At 36.4% G+C, this 20,177-nt stretch overlaps 1 protein-coding gene across 1 annotated transcript in view; it reads right to left on the minus strand.

The window, feature by feature from the left end:
- Positions 1 to 20,177, minus strand: part of LOC150100971 (protein APCDD1-like) — a 120,762-nt gene that overhangs the window by 86,692 nt on the left and 13,893 nt on the right. Inside the window, exon 2 of the mRNA XM_090401825.1 lies at positions 10,942 to 11,116. Coding sequence (XP_090257951.1) covers positions 10,942 to 11,116 — 175 coding nt within the window. The remainder of the gene's footprint in view (positions 1 to 10,941; positions 11,117 to 20,177) is intronic.

The raw sequence follows: 20,177 nt of genomic DNA on the forward strand, positions 1-20,177 counted from the left end.
GTTTTTATGATAAAAATTTTGTTTCTTAAAAATGAACTTACGAACCGTGTCCCGGCGGCGGCTCCCCCTTCCTAGCGGCGTCCTCATGCTCGCTTCCGCCGGCCCTGCTCCAGCTAACCCCCCCCCCATCCTCTCTTCAATCTATCCTATTCAACTGGCATCTACTCGACAACATGGAAACATGTCCATATCCAGCCCACCCCAAAGAAAAGTGACAGAAGTCAACCAACGAACTGCCATCCAATTGCTCTCACGTCTATTCTCTAAAAAATTATGGAGAAGGTCATCAACAACCAACTCTTGAACCATCTAGAGACCTAATCAGTGACCAGCAGTATGGATTCCGCCACTCGCGATCTATAACTCATCTTGCTTTCACCACCCACCTATGGACTCAACTAATGGAGAAATCTGGAGAAACTCACATGGTTGCCCTTGACATATCGAGGGCATTTGATCGGATTTGGCAAAGGGTCCTACTCACCAAACTGCCATTCTATGATCTGCCTTTCCCCACTCTGCAACTAAATCGCCAACTTTCTCACTGGTCTCTCATTAAGTGTCATGGTGGACGGCTTACTCTCCAATGATTTCCCCCACCAATGCAGGAGTATATCAGGGTTCTGTTCTTTCACTCGCTCTCTTCCTCTTGTATATAAACAACTTGCTCTCACAGATTTCCAATCTTATCCATAGCTTTGCTGATGAAAGTACACTCCATTTCTCCTTTTCATTCAACATTGTAGCTCAAATATTAGAATCCTCAAGATCTACCGCGACAAGGGACCTGAACTCAGACCCCAAAATCCTCCTATCTATATCCCAGTGAGACAAGGACAACCTCGTATACTTCAATGCCACCAAAACTCAGTTCTGTCTGATCACTCGCAAGAAAGAGCTCGCATCCCTCCTCCTTATCTTCAGTAATACTGAGATATCCAAACACGATCAGATTTTTCTTCTTGGACTGACTTGCACCTGAGATCTTTCCTGGCACAACCATATTTCAACTATAGCTTCTGCAGCTGCTAAAATACTTGGTGTACTTTTTCGCACAAGACACTACTTCATACCTGCTAACTCTATCCAAGTCCAAATCCGCCAACCCCAAATACGAAATATTGCTCCCATATTTGGGGTGGTGCATTAAAATCCTCTCCAAGATTTCTCGATTCTATCCAGAAGAGGACCATCCGACTAATTAATGATCCCTCTCTCACAGACCCACTTCAATTCCTCTCTCACAGCCGTTCAGTTTCTGCTTCTTCTACAGATATTTTCATGGACAGTGGTCTTCTGAATTGGCCACTATTATTCCTCCAAAATCATTAAAACAAGAGCCACCGCTAACCAACTTCCTTTTACAGTCCATCTTGAGACTCACTGGACCAACTTCACTGCCTCCTCTTTCATTCCATCTACTTCTGTCCTTTGGAACAGCCCCCCCCCCCACGCTCTGCCTTTCCCAAAGATTACAACCCTCAGCTATTCAAGCAAAATATCAACAGACTCCTTTCTTCTATTCCTCTTGCCCATAACGGCACTAGTGTGTTATAGGTCTTGTGGCCTTTCGTGTGTGTGGGCGATATATCAGGACGTAGTTGCTGCTTTCAACGTTCCTGCCTATTTTCATAGTGTGTTTTACGGTCAACTCTCATACAAAATTTCTTACAGCAGTTATTCAAGTTTAAGTGGGTAATCCTGCAGAGTCTATTGGATTTACTTAGAAGTATAACATCACTTTCATAAAGAGATTAACATCTCTAATTTTGATATCAGGTTTAATGCCGCTTTCCTTCATAATGCGATGCATACAGGTGATAAATAACAGTGAAGATGTACGCCCTCACACCTTATTTAATATCCCTATTTACACCATATAATTGTAGCGTTTTGAACAGCTTTGTTCTTTGGCAGTTTGTCGTATGCTTTATTTTCCAAATCTACAAAATTAATATATACAAATTCTTGTTTATATGCCCAAGAATTTTCAACTTCTCTCAACGTGAAAATCTGATACTGACAATCTCTATTTGTCTTAACCCATCTTGTTCTTCTCCAAGTCTCCCTTTTCCATTTTTTTTCTTTGCTTCTTCTCACGTATTCTTGCATAAATTTTACTTGGATTACCCAGTATGGAAATTCCTCTGTAATTTTTACATTGTTTTATTTTCCTTTTTCATAGATTGGTACTAACAGTATAAGAGCCTTCAGTCGGTTTCGACAAAGCCCTTCGGGTTGAAAGACCTGGGTTCAAATCCCGTCTATGACGCGAGAAATCTTTATTATGGCCTTTCAATTAAAGTTGAGTTAGCCGTCTCATACGGAGGGGTTTTCTCCCTGAGACATCGATTTTCCATCTCCCCAAACAGGCAAATCGGCCTCATGAACACACATACTTAGAGATAAAATACTTACCCTTAGGATGCAGCAGAGGAATGGCAAGCCAGCTGTATTAAATTGCCTAAAATCCCTAATTAGGAAACTCAACCCCATCCAAGGATGGACAATGGCAGCTGTATTACAATACAGAATTCCATCTTTCTGAATTATGCAGTGAAGCCACGGTAAAATTCCATATTTGAGCATTTCTGATCGATATCATTATTTCAGCCTGCTTTTCCACATTTCAGGTTTTCAATAGCTTTTCCACCTCAAGATAATATGCACTACTCGTGAACATTTTCTGCCACTACTTTACAGCTATTTCATTTAATAATCTTTTACTTTTCTCCAGACAGTTAGAATTTTATCTTCACTTTTGATGTCACCTTTATTACCTTTTACAGTACTTTTTTTCTCCATTGCTAATCTTTTTGAATATCTTCCAGAACATTTTTCCACTTTCCTGATATTTATTTTTGATATCATGACCAAAGTCTTCCCATGACTTTTGTTTAGCTAGTTTCACACTAAATTAGAAACCTTTATGCAGATGTACGCAAACGTCACTTACGCAGCGTATATGCAAAATACTTGGGAGCGTGCATCACCGCGTGTTCTAGACAACTATTCAAGAATGCAGCTGCTGCTGGTCAGTAATCGTCAATAGTGTTGATCATAATGGAGATAATAAAAGATCTTTCGGAATTAGATAAAGGGCTTATTGCGAGTGCTCGTCTGGCTTGATTTTGAAAATAGCAGAGCTGACTGGTTTCTCAAAAGGTGACATATCTCGGGTGTTTAATCAATGGAAAAATAACCCACATTGCTTATCTAAGAATCTTAACTGAGATCCTAGGACAGTCTGTCATGAATGAGATCGCCGTCATCTAAAAAAGCTTCTAAGGACAAACGGAACTTTCTTTATGCAGCAATTGACCGATTGCTCATGAAGACTGCTCCCGCCCCATAACTCACCGAACTATGTGCAGGGGATTGAAGAGGATCAATGTTGGCAGTCGCATGCCTATACAGAAACCAGTGATTTCTTCGAAGAATCGGAAAGTTCGTATAAAGTGGTATCAGGAACAGCGTGACTGGACAGTGGAAGACTGGGAAAAAGTCATGTGGTCCGACAAGTCACGGTATACCTTGTTCTGCACCGACGGTAGACAGAGAGTTTGGCGAGAGCGCCATGAAGCAATGAATCAAGGATGTCTTGTAAACACAATTCAAGGTTCTGGAGGTGGTGTCATGGTGTGGTACATGTTCCGTACCAACGGAACAAGTCCCCTGATATTGCTGAAAGGTCGCGTATCCTCCAAGGAATATCTGAACATTACTGGCCATCCAGTCCATCTTGCAATGTTGACTTTTTATACAGCAAGTGATGGCTGTTTCATGGACGACAATACTACTGTCCATTGCGCAAGAATTGTTCAGCAGTGGTTTGGCAAGCATGACAGCGACCACCACCGCCATCTTTCCAGGCCACCACAAAGCCCGGATCTGAACCACATTGAGAATATATGGGACTTGTTAGAATAACAGATAAGGGAGCAAAGTCATCTTCCTTCAAATCTAAGCGAGTTCAAGGACTGTATAGTATGTTGTAGACGTAGATGCAATCCAACACTTTGCAGAATCTATGCCAATCCATAATTCGGTGCTGTAATTCGGCTAAAGAGAGTCAAACACGGTATTAAATATAAAACTTTCTAATTTAGTGGCCGTATGTGTATTTTTTTCTCTGCATTCTGTATGAAAAGATGCTGACCTACCTGCTAGGAACTTTTGATATGCTTTCTTCTTTTCCAGGACTACATCTAACTTCTCCCACAATGGAGTTCCCATTATCTTATCCCTCTAAACAGCTTCACCCACCACATACCTCCTCTGCCTGAATCAGATTTCTTCAGATGAGTTTCCTAGGGTTAATTCTTGTTTTCCAACTCATTGATTTTTTTTCCCATATATACAGTCTCGATTTCAGCTCTGAAAGCTTCTCCACTTTGATTCTTTTTAAAACTTTTGTATAATTTTTCTTTTCTGTATGACATTCATTTTAATCCTGCTCAAAACTAAATGGAGAGCACTTCCTATTTCAAACTCCCTTATACTCTTGTGTCCTGAACCAGAATGAAATATTACTAGTAACAATAACATAGTGAATGAAACGTTTTCATTTCTTTTCTCTTGCCGCAATGTGAATTTATGCATATCTTCATGTTGGAACATTGCATTACTAATGACTAGTCTGTCATAAACATAAATTCAGCAGGTACTTACCATTAATTTTAGCTTTGCTCTTTAATAATGGTAAATCTGCTCATATTGCTTCATTCCCAAAATTCGTATCATGCTCTGAGCAGATACATATACATTTATCTCTGAGAAGGTCAAGGACTAAATCCAAAGTAGATTCGATTTTTAAAATTCGATATATTAGGCAGTTTTAGTAAACTTGCTTTCGAACTACACTGCAGAAATGACAACTTGGATGAAAATTTTCCAGTGTTTATTCTCATGTTTTTCTTCCATTATCCACAATCTTGTTCTGAATTTTAATCGTTTGAAATGGGAATAACAAAAAAGTAGTGGGACGGTTTGAACAAAAGAGAAGCGGTAATAAAAGATAGAACAGTACTTATCTTTCGGAAAGAAGTGGAATAGCATAATTATAATTTCAAATATTAGTCATAATGGCTTAATATAAAAAGGGATTTTAATGGTACTCCGATGAGATCTTAAAAGTGACGCAGTGATCGAAATTGTGGTTTCGGTCAAAAGCACGCTAAATACCAATATTCAGCTTCCCCTCCAATCACGAACAACAGCACCATCATATCTCTGATTTCGCAGCTTTGTAAAAGTCTCAAAGCCTTTTAAAACATTTCTAGCATTTCTTTCTCATTTCGTGATAAAAACATTTCTTTTTATCACGAAAGGTAAGGTACGTGAGATCCATTACATCTTGAAAAGAAAAATTTATACTACAAGAAAAAAAAATTGGGGGGGGGAACGTTTTAACTTTCGAGTTAGGTTATTTCACATCAAGAGATGAAATTCATCTCTTTAGATTCCATTTTCATTCTATGAGAATGGAAAAAGACAGCACTTCAGACTTAAATGTCTCTAAGATTTATTTCATTTTGGAAGAGCTTGCTGTGTATGATTTTTTTTTAATCCATTCCAAATGAGCATAAAAAATTTTACAGTATATAATTTGTTGCATTATATAATTTGTTGCTAGTAGAATTTACAGATATTATACGAAATGCATTTTATACAATGAAATACTGCATACATTTTTGGAGAAAAGAACGATGTTCAGATACTTTAGTGCACTCTCCTCAAACTGCACACTGCTATTTTACAGCTAGTAGTCCTCCAGCATGTGCAAGAAATATTCTATGGATACTAAAATTCACAGCAGACTGGAAATTTCGTGAACGCATACATACACTCTAATATAGAATAAAAATTGTAATAGAACTAATTTCAAACTTCTGAGTGTAATATCAGTGTAATATGAGTATAGTATCAATGCAATATTCAAACTTCTGAGTGTAATATTAAGTTTGCATCAGTCCTCACAAACCTATAGAAAACACGAATTCCCTCAATGTCCACGGGACTTCACAGCCTAAACTTGGCATCAAGTTTAGAAGGAACTTCTGATCGCCTGTATTTAATATCGTGGTTCGTTACGACAGACTTTGACAATTTAAGAGGTTGGGTCGTTTACAGTTAACTATTTAAAAAAAAACGATTAGTGAATAAACAGTCACAATTATGGCAAAATCGGTTTGTTTGTTTTGTGATGAAACATATCCTCGAATTCTGGGAGCGGATTTCAAGGTTGGATAACACAAGCTTCGTTGATTTAAGTTAGGTCGTTAACTAACAATGAAGATGGAAATATCAGCAATAAAACAGGCTGAGGAACACAAGATGTCTAAAGTGCTTGGAAATTTATATAATGATTCATTATATCTTAATTTCTTTCTTTTACTTTCCAGGTAATAAACCGTACACTATAATGAAGAAAAGGTCAACTGTGTTCTCTAGCTAGATAACTGACTGGAAATTATTAGACAGGTCATTATTAGTAGGACATTATTATAAAAGAAAGCGCCTCACAGAAATGCAATTACAAACTGAATGAAAAGTTTAAAGAAACTGGTTCCATTAATAATAATTCATAATTAGAAGACGGGAGGCGGGTGAATAAACGATGAGACTTATCTGCAGGGTAAGTTTTTACTAATAGTCCACGAAAATCGGCAACACAAGCTTCACTGGAATTAGGTATTCGTAGAACAACAGTTCACAAATTCTCAAAACAAGATTACGTTAGCGTACACAAGATTCAAGTCCAATAAATGATATGGGAAGAAGACTATCAATTAGCTTTCTGTCACTATTTTTTTTTCAACGTCATTATTAAAAAAGATCATTTGCTGATAATTATTGCTTAGTGATGAAGCAACATTTGATTTCAGTGGCAAGGTTAACCACCTTATTTGGAGGTCAGAAAAACCACAAGAAGTTTGGAAACATGAAGATTCGCCTAAAGTGAGCCCTTGGTGTGCTCCAGAATGTAATTACGATTCAAGTTTTACTGCATAAAATACCGACAGAAAGAGAAGAATATAACTGACTTTTAAACAAAAGACAATTATGGCAAACGCAGTAGGGTTAGTGTTTCGGGTTTCTGTCGGCGCTGTCAAGCCGACACATAAATCGTTACTTCTTTCATCTCGTTCCGATCTTTACAGTGTGTGTGGATATCCGTACCTCGGAAAGGTATGTTTTAAGTCTTCTGTATCAGCAGTCCTACGCTTAAGCCTTTAAGCATTTGGAAACACATCTAAAGTTACCTTCCTAGTATAAATTATGAAGATACTTCTCTTTAATAGGGATATGCGCTTTATACACCCCCAATAAAGTGTTTAGTATATACTTTTTTTCCCCGACGTATTCAAAACGGAGAGGATGTAATTTTCTTCTTCCTCCTCTCCAGGGATATCCGTCAAAACTTGTAAAAAAGAAATCATTAACTAAAAATATTTTCCCACCTGTGGAGCGCTTTTTTCTTGCTCTTGAAAAGTTTGAAAAATAGCATTCTGCTGAGAGAAAATAATATTCAGTTCTCAAAACTTATTAAAATGATAGTAAAAATCATGGCCTCCAAACAGAAAATATTCTGATTATACTGGCTTTTACTGTTTATAATAAGGACACGTCCATAAACTGTGCAATGTTTTGGGAATAAACATTTGTTCGGAATAAATGAAATGCCTGCTGAAATTCTAAAAAATATGGGCGATGCAACACAAGAATTTTTTCCATGTTTAAATTTCTATTATTCATGTCGAAGTTTCTGGAACAGAAAACTAAGTGGACACTGGAATGCAAATAAATAATTTACTAGTTAATTTAATTTTTTTAGCTAATTAATTTTAGCTAGTAAATTAGCTATTTGCATTCCAGTGTCCACGTAGTTTTCTGTTCCAGAAATATCGACGTGAATACAAGAAGCCTTATTTAAAGCGATTAGGCTAATATCAAGAGGACAGGGAGTACAGTATTCTATGAAAGTTTGATCGTAGCAATAGCGAAGAAAGAGAATGCACAGGACTACAAATTATAGATTGTTAAATTTACTCAGTCATGCCTCCAACATCATACTACATTGAATGTTATTTAGATGAAGATCAGTTTGGATTCCAGAAAGGTAAAGGAATAGAGAAGCCTCAAGAACAACAGACGGAAGAAATTAAGTAAATAAAACTACAGAGATTCTGAAACTTTTTCAAATAATGAAGGAAATTGGTATAGACAGGAGAGAGAGAGAGAGAAGACTAATTAAGAAATTGTATACTAGCCAGAAAATAAAGATACGAATACAGGAAAATGAAGCAAATGCAAAAATAAAGAAAAGTGTAAGACAAGGTTGTGCACTGTCACCCTTACTTTTCAATCCGTACATAGAAAAGCAACGAAATGAATAAAAGGAGGAATGAATGGGATAACTGGTGGAGTGCAGGTGCATATGATACGCTTTGCCGATGATAAGTGTATTAGCTTAGAATGCACAAGATTTGAAACAATATCTAAGCTGAATGATGTTTTATCTGATTATGGATTTAAATGTGGCAAAAACTAAATGGTGGCAGGTTCAAAAGAACAAAATAACACATAAAATAATAATTAAAGGTAAGAATATTACACACATAAAATCGTGCACATATCTGGGAGTAACTATTCAAGAAGACGAAAGATGTAAATTAGAAATCCAAAAAACTGTTTTAGCAAAAAAAAAAAAAATTATTACACGTAAGATAAGTAAAGACATACGGAAAAGATTTGTAAAAGATTTGTTTGAAGCATATTCTTATATGGTTGTAAGACTTGGATTACAACAGCAGAAGAATGAAAAAGAATTGAAGCGTTTGAAATGTACTATTGGAGTGTGCACTAGGAATAAATTGGATCCGAGTATTAAAGAAGAAAATCATAGAAAGAAAGAGGAAATTCCTAGGACACATATGGAAATATAACGAATGGATTATAAACGTATTAGAATATACCATAGAAAAGAAGAGGACGACCGAAATACATATTTCTAGAGGAAGTGCGCGCGGTTAGCTAAGTGGCTATGCGCTTCGCTATATGCCTGGGAAAGGAGTGTCCTGGGGTCGATTCTCGTCACCGACGTGAAGAGCTTAAGGATCTTTCTCAGACATAGCCAAGTTAGCCGGTCTTGGGCGCGAACAGCAGGGTTTTTGTTTTTCTCCCCAGTTTATCTGGGGTTTTTCCTTCCGCAAGCACGCAAACCGGCCCAGTGAACACACACGGATTACAGTCAGGAATACTTGAATCCCAGGCATAGGCCTGATTCATCAGCTATGACGGTCCAGAGCCCGGTTAAAATCTGGGAGGATTGAGATGGTGCCGTACTTTCCCCGTAAAAGGGGGTCTCACGGCTGTTATATCATCATACGCTATAAAAAATTAGAGGAGTTGTTTAGATCAATCGGAAGAGGTTATGAACTACTAAAGAGGAAAGCCGGAAATAGGATGTCCTGGAAGAGAGAAAACGCTATAGCGATAGGAACTGTCTCTTTGAATGATGATGATTTGGGAAGAGAATGAATCAATCTTTGTAATGGGAAGCTTTTTTCTGTTATATTATACATGGAAATTGTGACATAGGGCAAAAATTCGTAAAAAGGTTTCGCAATTTATGCGTACCCTAATATAATTCTTAAAATACTTCTCTTGAAAGAATAAATTAAACTACAGAAAATCTACCATCTTAATATTTGAATTGGCTGATTCGCCAACATGGTTTCTTTTCTTTTTTAATCAAAGCACATATTTGCTATAAAATTTATATGTGAAATTCTTAAAAGCACGCTCTTAAGTATTTATTTATTTGATGAACTAGATTATATTCGAGAATGTCTATATATTTATGAAAACCTATTCATAGTTTGATAAACTGAATATTAAAAGAATTTGAAATCCAGTTGGTATTTCAATAATAAGACAGCTATTTGACATAACGAGTACCATTTTATCGGCCTTTTCACATTTCCAAATGTAATACAGATAATACGTAATATTTAATAAAATTTATTATTTTAGCGTTTATTAATAATTTAAGTTATTATAAATTAGACGCTAAAATAGAATTATACATTATAATCAGCATATTAACCTATTCTCAAATATAGTAGATGATAACTTAGTTAATGTTCTGATTCGTTTTGTTGCAGAGAGAGAGAGAGAGAGAGAGACTGGGGAAAAAAATGTTCCTAAATAATAGTCGGAATCTGAAAATAACATACAATCACAATAGAACTGGAAATCAATGTTACTTACTAAATGAAGGGGGGGGGATTTTTTTTTTAAATAAATGACCAGGTAAAATTTCCCAGTACCCAGAATGCATGTTAATACCGCTAAACATAAATTAAGCAAATATCAACCAGATCTATAACTTGTTACCTCTCCTAAAGACAAACTCTCACCTCTGATGCTACCTGGCGTGTACAAGGTTCCATGCCCCTGTAAATTGTCTTACTATGGACAGATAGACAGGTATAAACGCATTTCGGAACATCAAGACCATATCCGTCTTATCAAACAGCGGAAATCTGGTCTCGCACAACACGGAGTTGAAAACCCATAGGATCCATTGGAAAAAGACCAAACTTCTAACATAGATCTTTATATAAAGCGAACGTTTATATAAATTTTTATATATGTTATCTTTTTTCCCCCCTCCAGATATATTTTAATTTAATTCTATAACAAGCTACTGTACGCATATTGGGATTCCCTAACTGTATGTTATTCCTAGTATTGTTTGAATTAACTGTACTGACGATGTCCTAAGATACTTAGGATGAAATATTTACTTATTAAAACTTATTACTGTGGTTATTACGTGTGTTTGTTTAGTCATAAATTAGGCTATCAATATATATTTCGAACATAATGGCTTAACCCTTAGATATTCACTAATAAGTTGTGTGTTCAACTTACCTTTCTGACACCCACTTCCCTTTGATATTCGGTGGGACAGGTGCTGTAACTGTTTGCTGATTACGAGAAAACTCTGTTTTCCATTGCGAACACTGCGACTGGTCTGTGTGCAGAAGATTGGAAGGGTTATCTTCGTATTCTCCACATACCGTCTTCACAAGAAGCAGGAACAACGCTGCAGCAGAAAGGACAATTAACAAACGATGTGCCAGACTCATTTATTTTCTTCTACACTGAATACTGTAAAGCAGATCAGATTAGCCTTGGAACAATAGATGTAAAGCATGGGGGGGGGGGACAGTGCAACACAAAAGTTTATTACTTTACTTTATTTGTAAGAAAATGAAGAGAACATGATACTAATTAAAGACATTTAAAATCACTACCTAATGATATAATGGGATGATTATTCCTCATTATCATAGAATACTCATAATTGGAGAAACTTAGTAGATTAAAATATTGAAATTTAATTATAAGGAACAGATTTTAAATCACCTTGGGGAAGAGTAAAAACATCACAGGAAAAGCTGAAAGCGGATGGAAGGAAAATAAGAGCACCCGCTTTAGGAAATTATTGAGGTGCTTTCCGATTAAGTGAATAGTCAACACTGCGGTGATTACATTATAAGAAGTCAACATGCCTAAGTTGCTTTATTTCTTAACATGGAAAATATTATTAATGATAACACTATTATGATTCTCTTTGCAGGTAATTATTATTAATAAAGTGAAACGATTAAGTATTTTTCAATAATAATTTTACCAGAATCAATAATTCTGGTAAAATTGGCGATCCGAAAGCTATAAGAAAAAATTGGCGATCCGAAATTTGGCGTATTCAGCTAACGAACACTATAAATACCTAGGAATATTAGAAGCCAGTGATATTCTCCACTCCAAAGTTAAACAACAGGCAGCAGCAGAATACACCAAAAGCGTTAGAAATATTCTTAAAATAAAACTAAATGAATTAAACACAATTAGAGCAATGAATTCTTGGGCTATACTAGTTATCCGATAGACAGCTGGCATAATAGATTGGACAAAAGAAGACCTGGACAAACTGGACGACAAAACTAGAAAATTAATGACTATGCGTCATGCATTACATCCACGAAATGATGTTGACCGGTTGTACCTACTAAGGAGAATAGGCGGACGGGGTCTGCTGCAAGTGAAACAGATTGTGGAAGAAGAAATTTACATCGACAAGAGCTCTGACAAATGCTTCAAGCAATTACACAAGAGGGCCCTCTAAAAGCAACAGGAAACAAATCTGATTACAAAAAGGAACAGAAATTGTCCCTTGCATCGACAATTTCTTCGATATACTGAGGACAAAATTGGCGTGAACAAGACGTGGCAATGGCTACAATATGGATATATTAAAAAAGAAACAGAAGGATTTATTCTAGCAATTCAAGAACCGGCATTACAAACTAATACAATCAAAGCAAAAATTTTGAACATCAATAATAACAGCAAATGCAGATTATGCGATCAAAAAGATGAGATTGTAGAACATCTAATCAGTGCCTGCAGCAAAATAGCTCAAGCTGATTATAAATAGCGCCATGATCAAGTGGCCAAAATAATTTATTGGCATGTATGCAAAAAATATGGTTTTGCATACATGCCAATGGTAACTGGTGGCAACATAAAATGGAGACAGTATTGAAAAAAGAAAGAGCAAAAATTCTCTGGGACTTTAGAATACAAACTGATCGGCATTTGCAACACAATAGACCTGACATCACAATTATCGAACATCAACAAGTTTGGATTATTGATATCGCAGTACTACCCAGTGATAAGAACATTAACAACCAAGAACTAGAAAAATTTACTAAATATCGAGATATGGCAATCGAAGTTGACTGGTTGTGGCTTAAACACACTAAAGTCATCCCAATAGTTATCGGTGCACTTGGTGCAATTTCAAAGAAGCGATCAAACTATTTACAGCAATTAAACATCAACGAAGTGACTCCATATGATCTACAAAAAACAGCATTACTTGGAACAGTCATATTTTACAACGCTACCTGACAGACTATTAGATTCTTGGGCAGAATCTGAATTGCTCTGTATCACCAGTCAAATTGTTGTTTAAATGATATCTTGTTTTGACTGTGTGTCAATTATGTGAATAAATAATAATAATAAGCAGACGTATTTGAAAGTCAAAGTTACGTGCAGGTTTATCGTACGTAGATTTTTAAGTAAAGCAGGTTATAAGCAGCTATGCTTATCATAGTTCTTATTTAGAAATTGTCCATTAATTGAAATTATCACCTAACTTGTTTTGCTTATTGCAACGTTAAGCTGATGTTCCAATGCTGACAAGCTTTTCTCAGTTAAGTTTCTTCTTCTTTCTCCCTGCTAGTATAAGCTGGACAAATCTTCGTGTATGACATTACTATAAAAATGAAAGTTCATATACACAGTTTACAGGATTAACGTCAACAAAGCCATTTTTATCAAAATGTATTTACGAGTACATCTTCAGTACATTTAAAAAAAGGAGGATTATTGAAATCATCACAGAAAATCATTAAAACAAAAAACATACATATGTTTTATATTTATATATTTTGTGCTGTCTCAGTTTCAGGTCTCTTTCACATGGATGCTTACGTCCACAATACTAAGACCTCGATTCAGAATCGATCACAAGTCAGAGTAAAATTAACTGACAGACTAGTCGAATGAATAAATACCAACCTTGCTACACACTGCAGCATGTAATTACGAATCATCATCTAATGCAATTTACACAATAAAAGTCGTCTTGCGTAAACCAAAATTAAGATAAACCGACATTTTCGTAAAATGTGGTCCATTTTAAAAACTAAAGCGGCAATTATATCATAACCAAAAGGTGTTTTACACTGCTACGAAACGTATCTAAAATAACGCACATTCGCCAAATATCGTTGAAGCAAAATCTCCTCCTATCCTTATTGATTAAGAAGAATATTCATTATGAAGTATCAACTCACCATTCAAATGGGGAAAATGATTCCTATTAGATCCTGGTAGAATTAAAAGGTAAAATTAAAATTGGACCTGTTCAATTTTTTTTATTATTATTATTAAAAGCAATATTAGCCATCTCAAATGGCAAAAAATTCATTGACAATATCAGTCATAGTTACGAATGTTGATTTCGAACAGAATGGTACTTTTTTTTTTTTTTAATTTCAGCAATATAATCATAAAAGGTCATTACTAATGATTTTAGCTCGTGTTCCTCCATTCTGCAGAAGTAGCATTCCGAAATTGTGTGGTTCGAATCATCTGGATATTCGAACTGGATATCTGCATCTAATCTGGAGCTTTTCATCTTAATGGAAGGTCCTATTGTAAGGAAGTTTGACAGCGCCCGTAGGCATGTGGCAAGAGGAAGTGGGTGTGGCTCTATAACTCGGGGGGGGGGGGTCGTGTTGAATGCAGTGATACACACGCCTTATTATTATTTTTTTTGTGGTGGGCAGAAAGCAGAAGTAATGAAATCCTCCGATTTTATGCTTAATTAAGATTTCTTGAGAAAAGCCTAAAAGCAAGAAGGCAATGTTTTCAATTGGTCATTCAAAATGTCGTCCTGTATCATGTTTAAGGTTTTTTCTAAATATTGGAAACTGAATGAAAAATTCAAACAATTGGCAAAGTAAAATAATAATAATGCAAAACAACAAAACTTCTCGGGAAACACAGTAATCGTCTGTCCATCCCTGATCCAAAATCCCAAAGAAGCATTCAATGCCTCATTAACATTTTAATTTGCAACGAGGAACAGAAGTCTCCTGAACGCCCTCCTCCCCAGTAATCAAGCGAAACATGATTGCTAGTCTCTCAAGAATAGGTCATCTATAATTACTGGGTTTATCGGAGAGAACAGACCAAACGTCGACCGACCTAATATTCTAATTTCCGTCACTTGGTGCAATATAAAGATGGTCAAAACAAAAGATGAAAACTTTGTCATTACGGCCGCTGTCTCACGCTCTTTCTGCTCGAGCTCGTGCAGGAGGCCACTAGATTATTAACGCGTGTAAGATAAGGTTACCGTTCTGCCGGAGGCTGCAGGCGGTTCGTTGTGTGAGACACGCGGTAATAGAATTACGGCATCATTCCGTGATTGCACCTGTGACGGCGTTCCCAGTTCGGACAGCTGCGTCACCTGCGGCGGTTCGCGAAGACACCGAACATCGTCAAGTATTTGTAAAGGCGTGACCTTCAATGTTCTTATTATATCATACACCACTTACTGAAGCATATTAAGATATCTCAAGAAAAACAATGCAAGAAGTTCATTCTCTGACACCTTCCTGCTACAGAATTAAACTCTCCGGTTTGCCGAAAAAGAATGGATTGACGCGACAGAGAGATATTCATTCACTACTGTTGTTATGTATTCAGTACATCCTGCAGAAATTGAAGATTAAAACTTTGTCAAGGATAACGCGCTAATGCATTTTTAACCTTGTATTATAGAAGACTTACAAATTCTCAGCTACAAAAAGCGTATTTTGAAATGCGATATGTTGCAAAGTTTCATAACATTTACAAGATATCTGTAATACTGGTCCCATTTAGAATCTTTAGAAATAGGGTATTTTCTCTTCACGATCTTTAGGAGTATTTACAATTACCCTTTGTAGGAATACTTCTGTGAATAAAAATGCATTCAAAGAGCGCATTTTTATTCAGAATCAATAATACTCTGGTAGGCTATTGGTATAAAGAGGTAGGGGAGCTTTCTCAAAAAATTAACTAATCTTTCCTCCACTCCTTTAAATCACTAGTCGGCTCTACTGTTGAAGAAAACATCTTGGCTGTATCCTGATCCGATGACTAGAATCCTAGTTCCAACTACTTGAAGTGGAATTCAATGCTCAGTCGTCAGATTATACTGTTCATCAGTCTAATAATACACGGAGTGTTTTATGGTCGAGCAATTTCGCACGGATTATTGTTATACGCGGCTTTTGTGCGCTCAGTTGTGCTGTGGATATCTGATCATGTGAAATCGCTCATGGATTTGAAAACACCATACAAACAATTCTGTTACCGTCTGATCTTCAAGCCAATTCTTTGAACAGCATGTGTTAGCACTTTCTTAGAGTCCCCGCATTACTTGATATCTTTCATATTCATTGTAACAAATGCAAGAAACCTCAAGCAACCAAAAAAATATTGCCTTATTTGAACGAGATTGAAGAGATTCTATATGCGATCGTAAAAGTAATGTAAGGAGGTTTTTTTTTAACCTTTGAAATGCTGTCAACATTGTTGGCAATACTGAGTGAATGGCATTTTAGCTCGCTAATCTACAGGCTGTAGATTCGAATCCAATAGTAGCAGGATGTTTGCGAAAGTCTAAATAGTACATGATTTTCATCGTCCAGTGTTGAAACCCTGTCTACTGAAGGTGAAGTGACGAAAAACGGTTCTGTGTTTAGTTTTTTTTCTATTGCAGGATTTCCAGATTATCTGATTCTTGTCTTCCCCATGGAACTAATGTGAATAGGCTTACAACCTTTCTGAGTGAGAGTGGTCACAAAAATGCATTACTATAATCGAAATACATCTTCATTCTGGCCTCTATCCAAGCATGGTTCTCTAAAACACGTTCCGTTTGCAGTAAAAGGTAAAAATTCGGCATCTATTCAATAACTCGTGTGAAAATTTCACCTCACTCGATCTACACTACATATCTTGAAAAAGGTGCAAGAAAATCAACAAAATATAATAGAAAATTTCGTTGGGGAAAAGTGACATTTGAGAATTCTGGTCATTTCTTAAGCTGTTAGATATATTATTGCGTTTATTTTGTTGCCAATACTGGTTTTTAAGTTGACGCTATTCAAATCGATGACTTTTTGTATGATTGTGTAGTATTTTTTAGGATTTTATTGTCTCAGTCAAAATCAATACCAGCTATATTGATTGTATCCAACATGACAGCTGCCAGTTTTAGCAACTCACTTCCATTTAAAGAGTATGTTATTCGTAGCATAGTTTATGATTTTGTTGCTTGCTATACATGCGGTATATATGCATCCTGTTGTTTAAAAATGTGGCAGGTGCAGAATGGGAATGTGCATGCAGGTGGTGGTAGGAAGCGCAACTTCTGATCTTTCTTGTTTGCTCCTCACTCATATCCTTATGGTATCATGTCGACTTCATCGAATGATAAGGAAGAGCTCTTGGCATGTCTTTTTTTCCATCTCTCGTATAAAAGACCAAGGCATATCACCTCCTCCTATATCACAAGTCGCTCTATACACGTGCCTTTTCTGATCTTTCATCAGAATGACAGAAAAAGCTTTAATAATCTTGATAATAACATGTTTCCTAATGTGGATAGAATCCCTCCATTTGGGCAAAAATCTGGCACTGTATTGCCTATATAAGATGTCATAGTCATCAAGTATAGTATCTATGCTGAGGACATCATGTGTGTAGCATTGGATGAGCAAAGACAATTAGGATATGTAGTAGTGGATTTATTAGTAATCTGAGATACGCTAATGATACAGTACTCCTTCGTAATGACCAGTAAGAACTAGGACAAATCCTTGACAAAGTTAATGTGATCCGTAAGAACAGAGGACTTTTGCTCAATCTTAGCAAGTGAAAGATTATGGTTCTCAAAGGAAATACAGACAGGGAAGCTCATGAGAAATAAGTGTACCTTATTAGAGAAAGAATTGAGGATGTCAGAAAGTTTCGAGTATCTATTGCTATTCAGAAGATTAGGAATGGTTAAAACAACAGTCAGAGACTTGTCTAAAATCTGGAAGAATGGATCTATCTCTACAGAAACAAAAGGCGAGAATTCTGGATGTTGCTGTTTTTCCAACAGCAATTTATGGATACGAGATTTGGAACTTAAAGAAGTCTGATAGGAAAAGGATAGCTGCTTTTGAGATATAGTGTTACAGAAAGCTGTTGAGGATATCCTATACTGAAAGGCGAACAAAATGGATGGGTGCTGGAAAGGATCAGTAGAACTTTAAGGCTTCTTAAGAACACTAAAAGAAGAAAGTTGAAATACTTCGGACACACGGAAAGGATAGGAGGACTTCTCAAAACAATAACAGAAGGTAACGTTTCTGGGAAAAGAGTAAAGATGTAGACCATCAATGAGATGGATGGGTGCTATATCTGCAGTGACTGATCTTCAGAGTTGAAACTTCCAGAAAAGAATGCAACAGCATAAAGTATATCTGGCGAGGACTGGTATGGCACATCACCGAGCAACTGAGTGACCATAGCATATGATCATGTCCAATGAATAGATGAAACGACGGTCCAATTGCCCTTACCGCAACTCTCGAAGATGATGGGGAGGGTAATCATAAACCAGCTTCATCACTACCTAGAGACCCATCAGTCATCATCAATATGGGTTCCGCCATTCTCATTATACAACAGATCTCTTCGCTAACCTTACCTTTTAGTTACAGGCCATAGAAAGATCTATAGAATAAGTGATCGCTCTTGATATTTGCAAGGTATTTAAATCTTGTTTGGCATCAAGGTAATAAATAAGCTACCATCTCATAGTCTTCATTCTACTCAGTGATTGGATTACCAATTTCTTCTCTAATCATCTACCATGTCGTGGTGAATAAAATTCTCTCAGATTTCTTTATCAATGCTGGAGTGTCCCCAAAGTTCTGTACTCTCGCTACGCTCTTCCTCCTATACATCAATGATCTCTCTATTGTCTCAAAAATTCCCAGTTTTGCTAATGAGAGGACTCTCCATTCTTCTTCATTCGAGAAACTACGGTAGTTCGCAAATGATTGAAGATTCAAGATCTTTCATAACCAATGTATTAAACACCGATCTCCTCGTCATTCTCAGTTGAGAATGACGAGGAGATCGGTGACTTAGCGAATTTCAATGCACACGCTTGTCTTATTACCCGGAAGAAAGATCCGAATTCCAATCAAGATCTTTTTTTCCCCTCTTGAGTTAACCTTCGAGTCTAGCTTATCCTGGTATAAACATATCACATTCATAGTCACCTCAGCTTCCAAAACAAAGTTATTCTTTTCACTCAAAACATTACTTATTACTTCTCTCCTACTCAACGCCTAACATATTATAAATCCCAAATCTGAACAACCTTAGAATATTATTCTCACATTTCAGGTCGTGCAACCAAAATCTCTCCAAGAATTATTAATTTATTATTGATTATCCTCTTCTGTATACAGAAGAGGACAATCCACCTAATAAATGACGCTTCTCTTACAGACACTCCAGTCACTTTCTTCCCTCCAGTCACTTTCTTTACACTAGCGCTCTGTTTTTGCATTATGATTTTGTTATAAGTAATTTCATAGACGTTACTCCACGTACTATCCACTAAAATGCCTTCCCTTTTCTCGTATGTAAGAACAGAGCAGTCATCAACATCCATACACAGCTCAACTCCAAAGTTATTGAAATAACTTATCTTCTTCATTCCAACTAGCTGTGTTCTTTGAAACGGTCTTCCCCATATTCTTTTTTCCAATGAGTATAACCCTAGCTTTTCAAGAAACTTGTTAATGGAGTCATTTTTCCTTAAGCACTTGCGTGCGCGCGCACACACACACACATCCCACTGTTATCTTATAGATTTTGTGATCTTTCTTATGTGGGAGTTAAAAAAAATCGGGGGGGGGGGGGAGAGAAGAACTACATGAAACTAAAAGCCGCATCTACTCTTGAAGCCTCCATATAAACATTTCCATCCGTCTCAAATGAAATACATATGCATGTTTTTTGTGTATTATTTAACTCAAAATTTACACACTATTTTGTTCATTTCTTGTGGAAGTTGCTACGCCCTTTCATCTCTTCAGCCTTAGAAATTAAAAAAGGATTTTAAGTTCTGCATCTACAATCGAATTTCAAAGATAAATTTCACATCGGAAAGTACTCAGTTTTGAGTATTACTGAATTACCGAATTTGTAATTCTCCCTGCTGCATATGGGTTTGATTTGGAACTCTGCTGATCTATAATATCATTTTTATGATATACGTGATTTCAGAAATAAAATCAGAACATTAATTTATTTAACTGAGAATGCTGATTTCGTTAATGAAGAAAATTATATACACACTATCAGTTTTCCGGTACAAAGTATTATAATAATCCTATGATTGGCAAAAAAAAAAAAAAAAAAAAAAAAGTAATGATCTACTTTACACTTGACTTAGTCAAGAG

Source organism: Typopeltis vanoorti, chromosome 12, assembly GCF_054136105.1.
Source record: "Typopeltis vanoorti isolate ZY-2024b chromosome 12, IOZ_Tvanoo_1.0, whole genome shotgun sequence".
Taxonomy (NCBI): domain Eukaryota; kingdom Metazoa; phylum Arthropoda; class Arachnida; order Uropygi; family Thelyphonidae; genus Typopeltis; species Typopeltis vanoorti.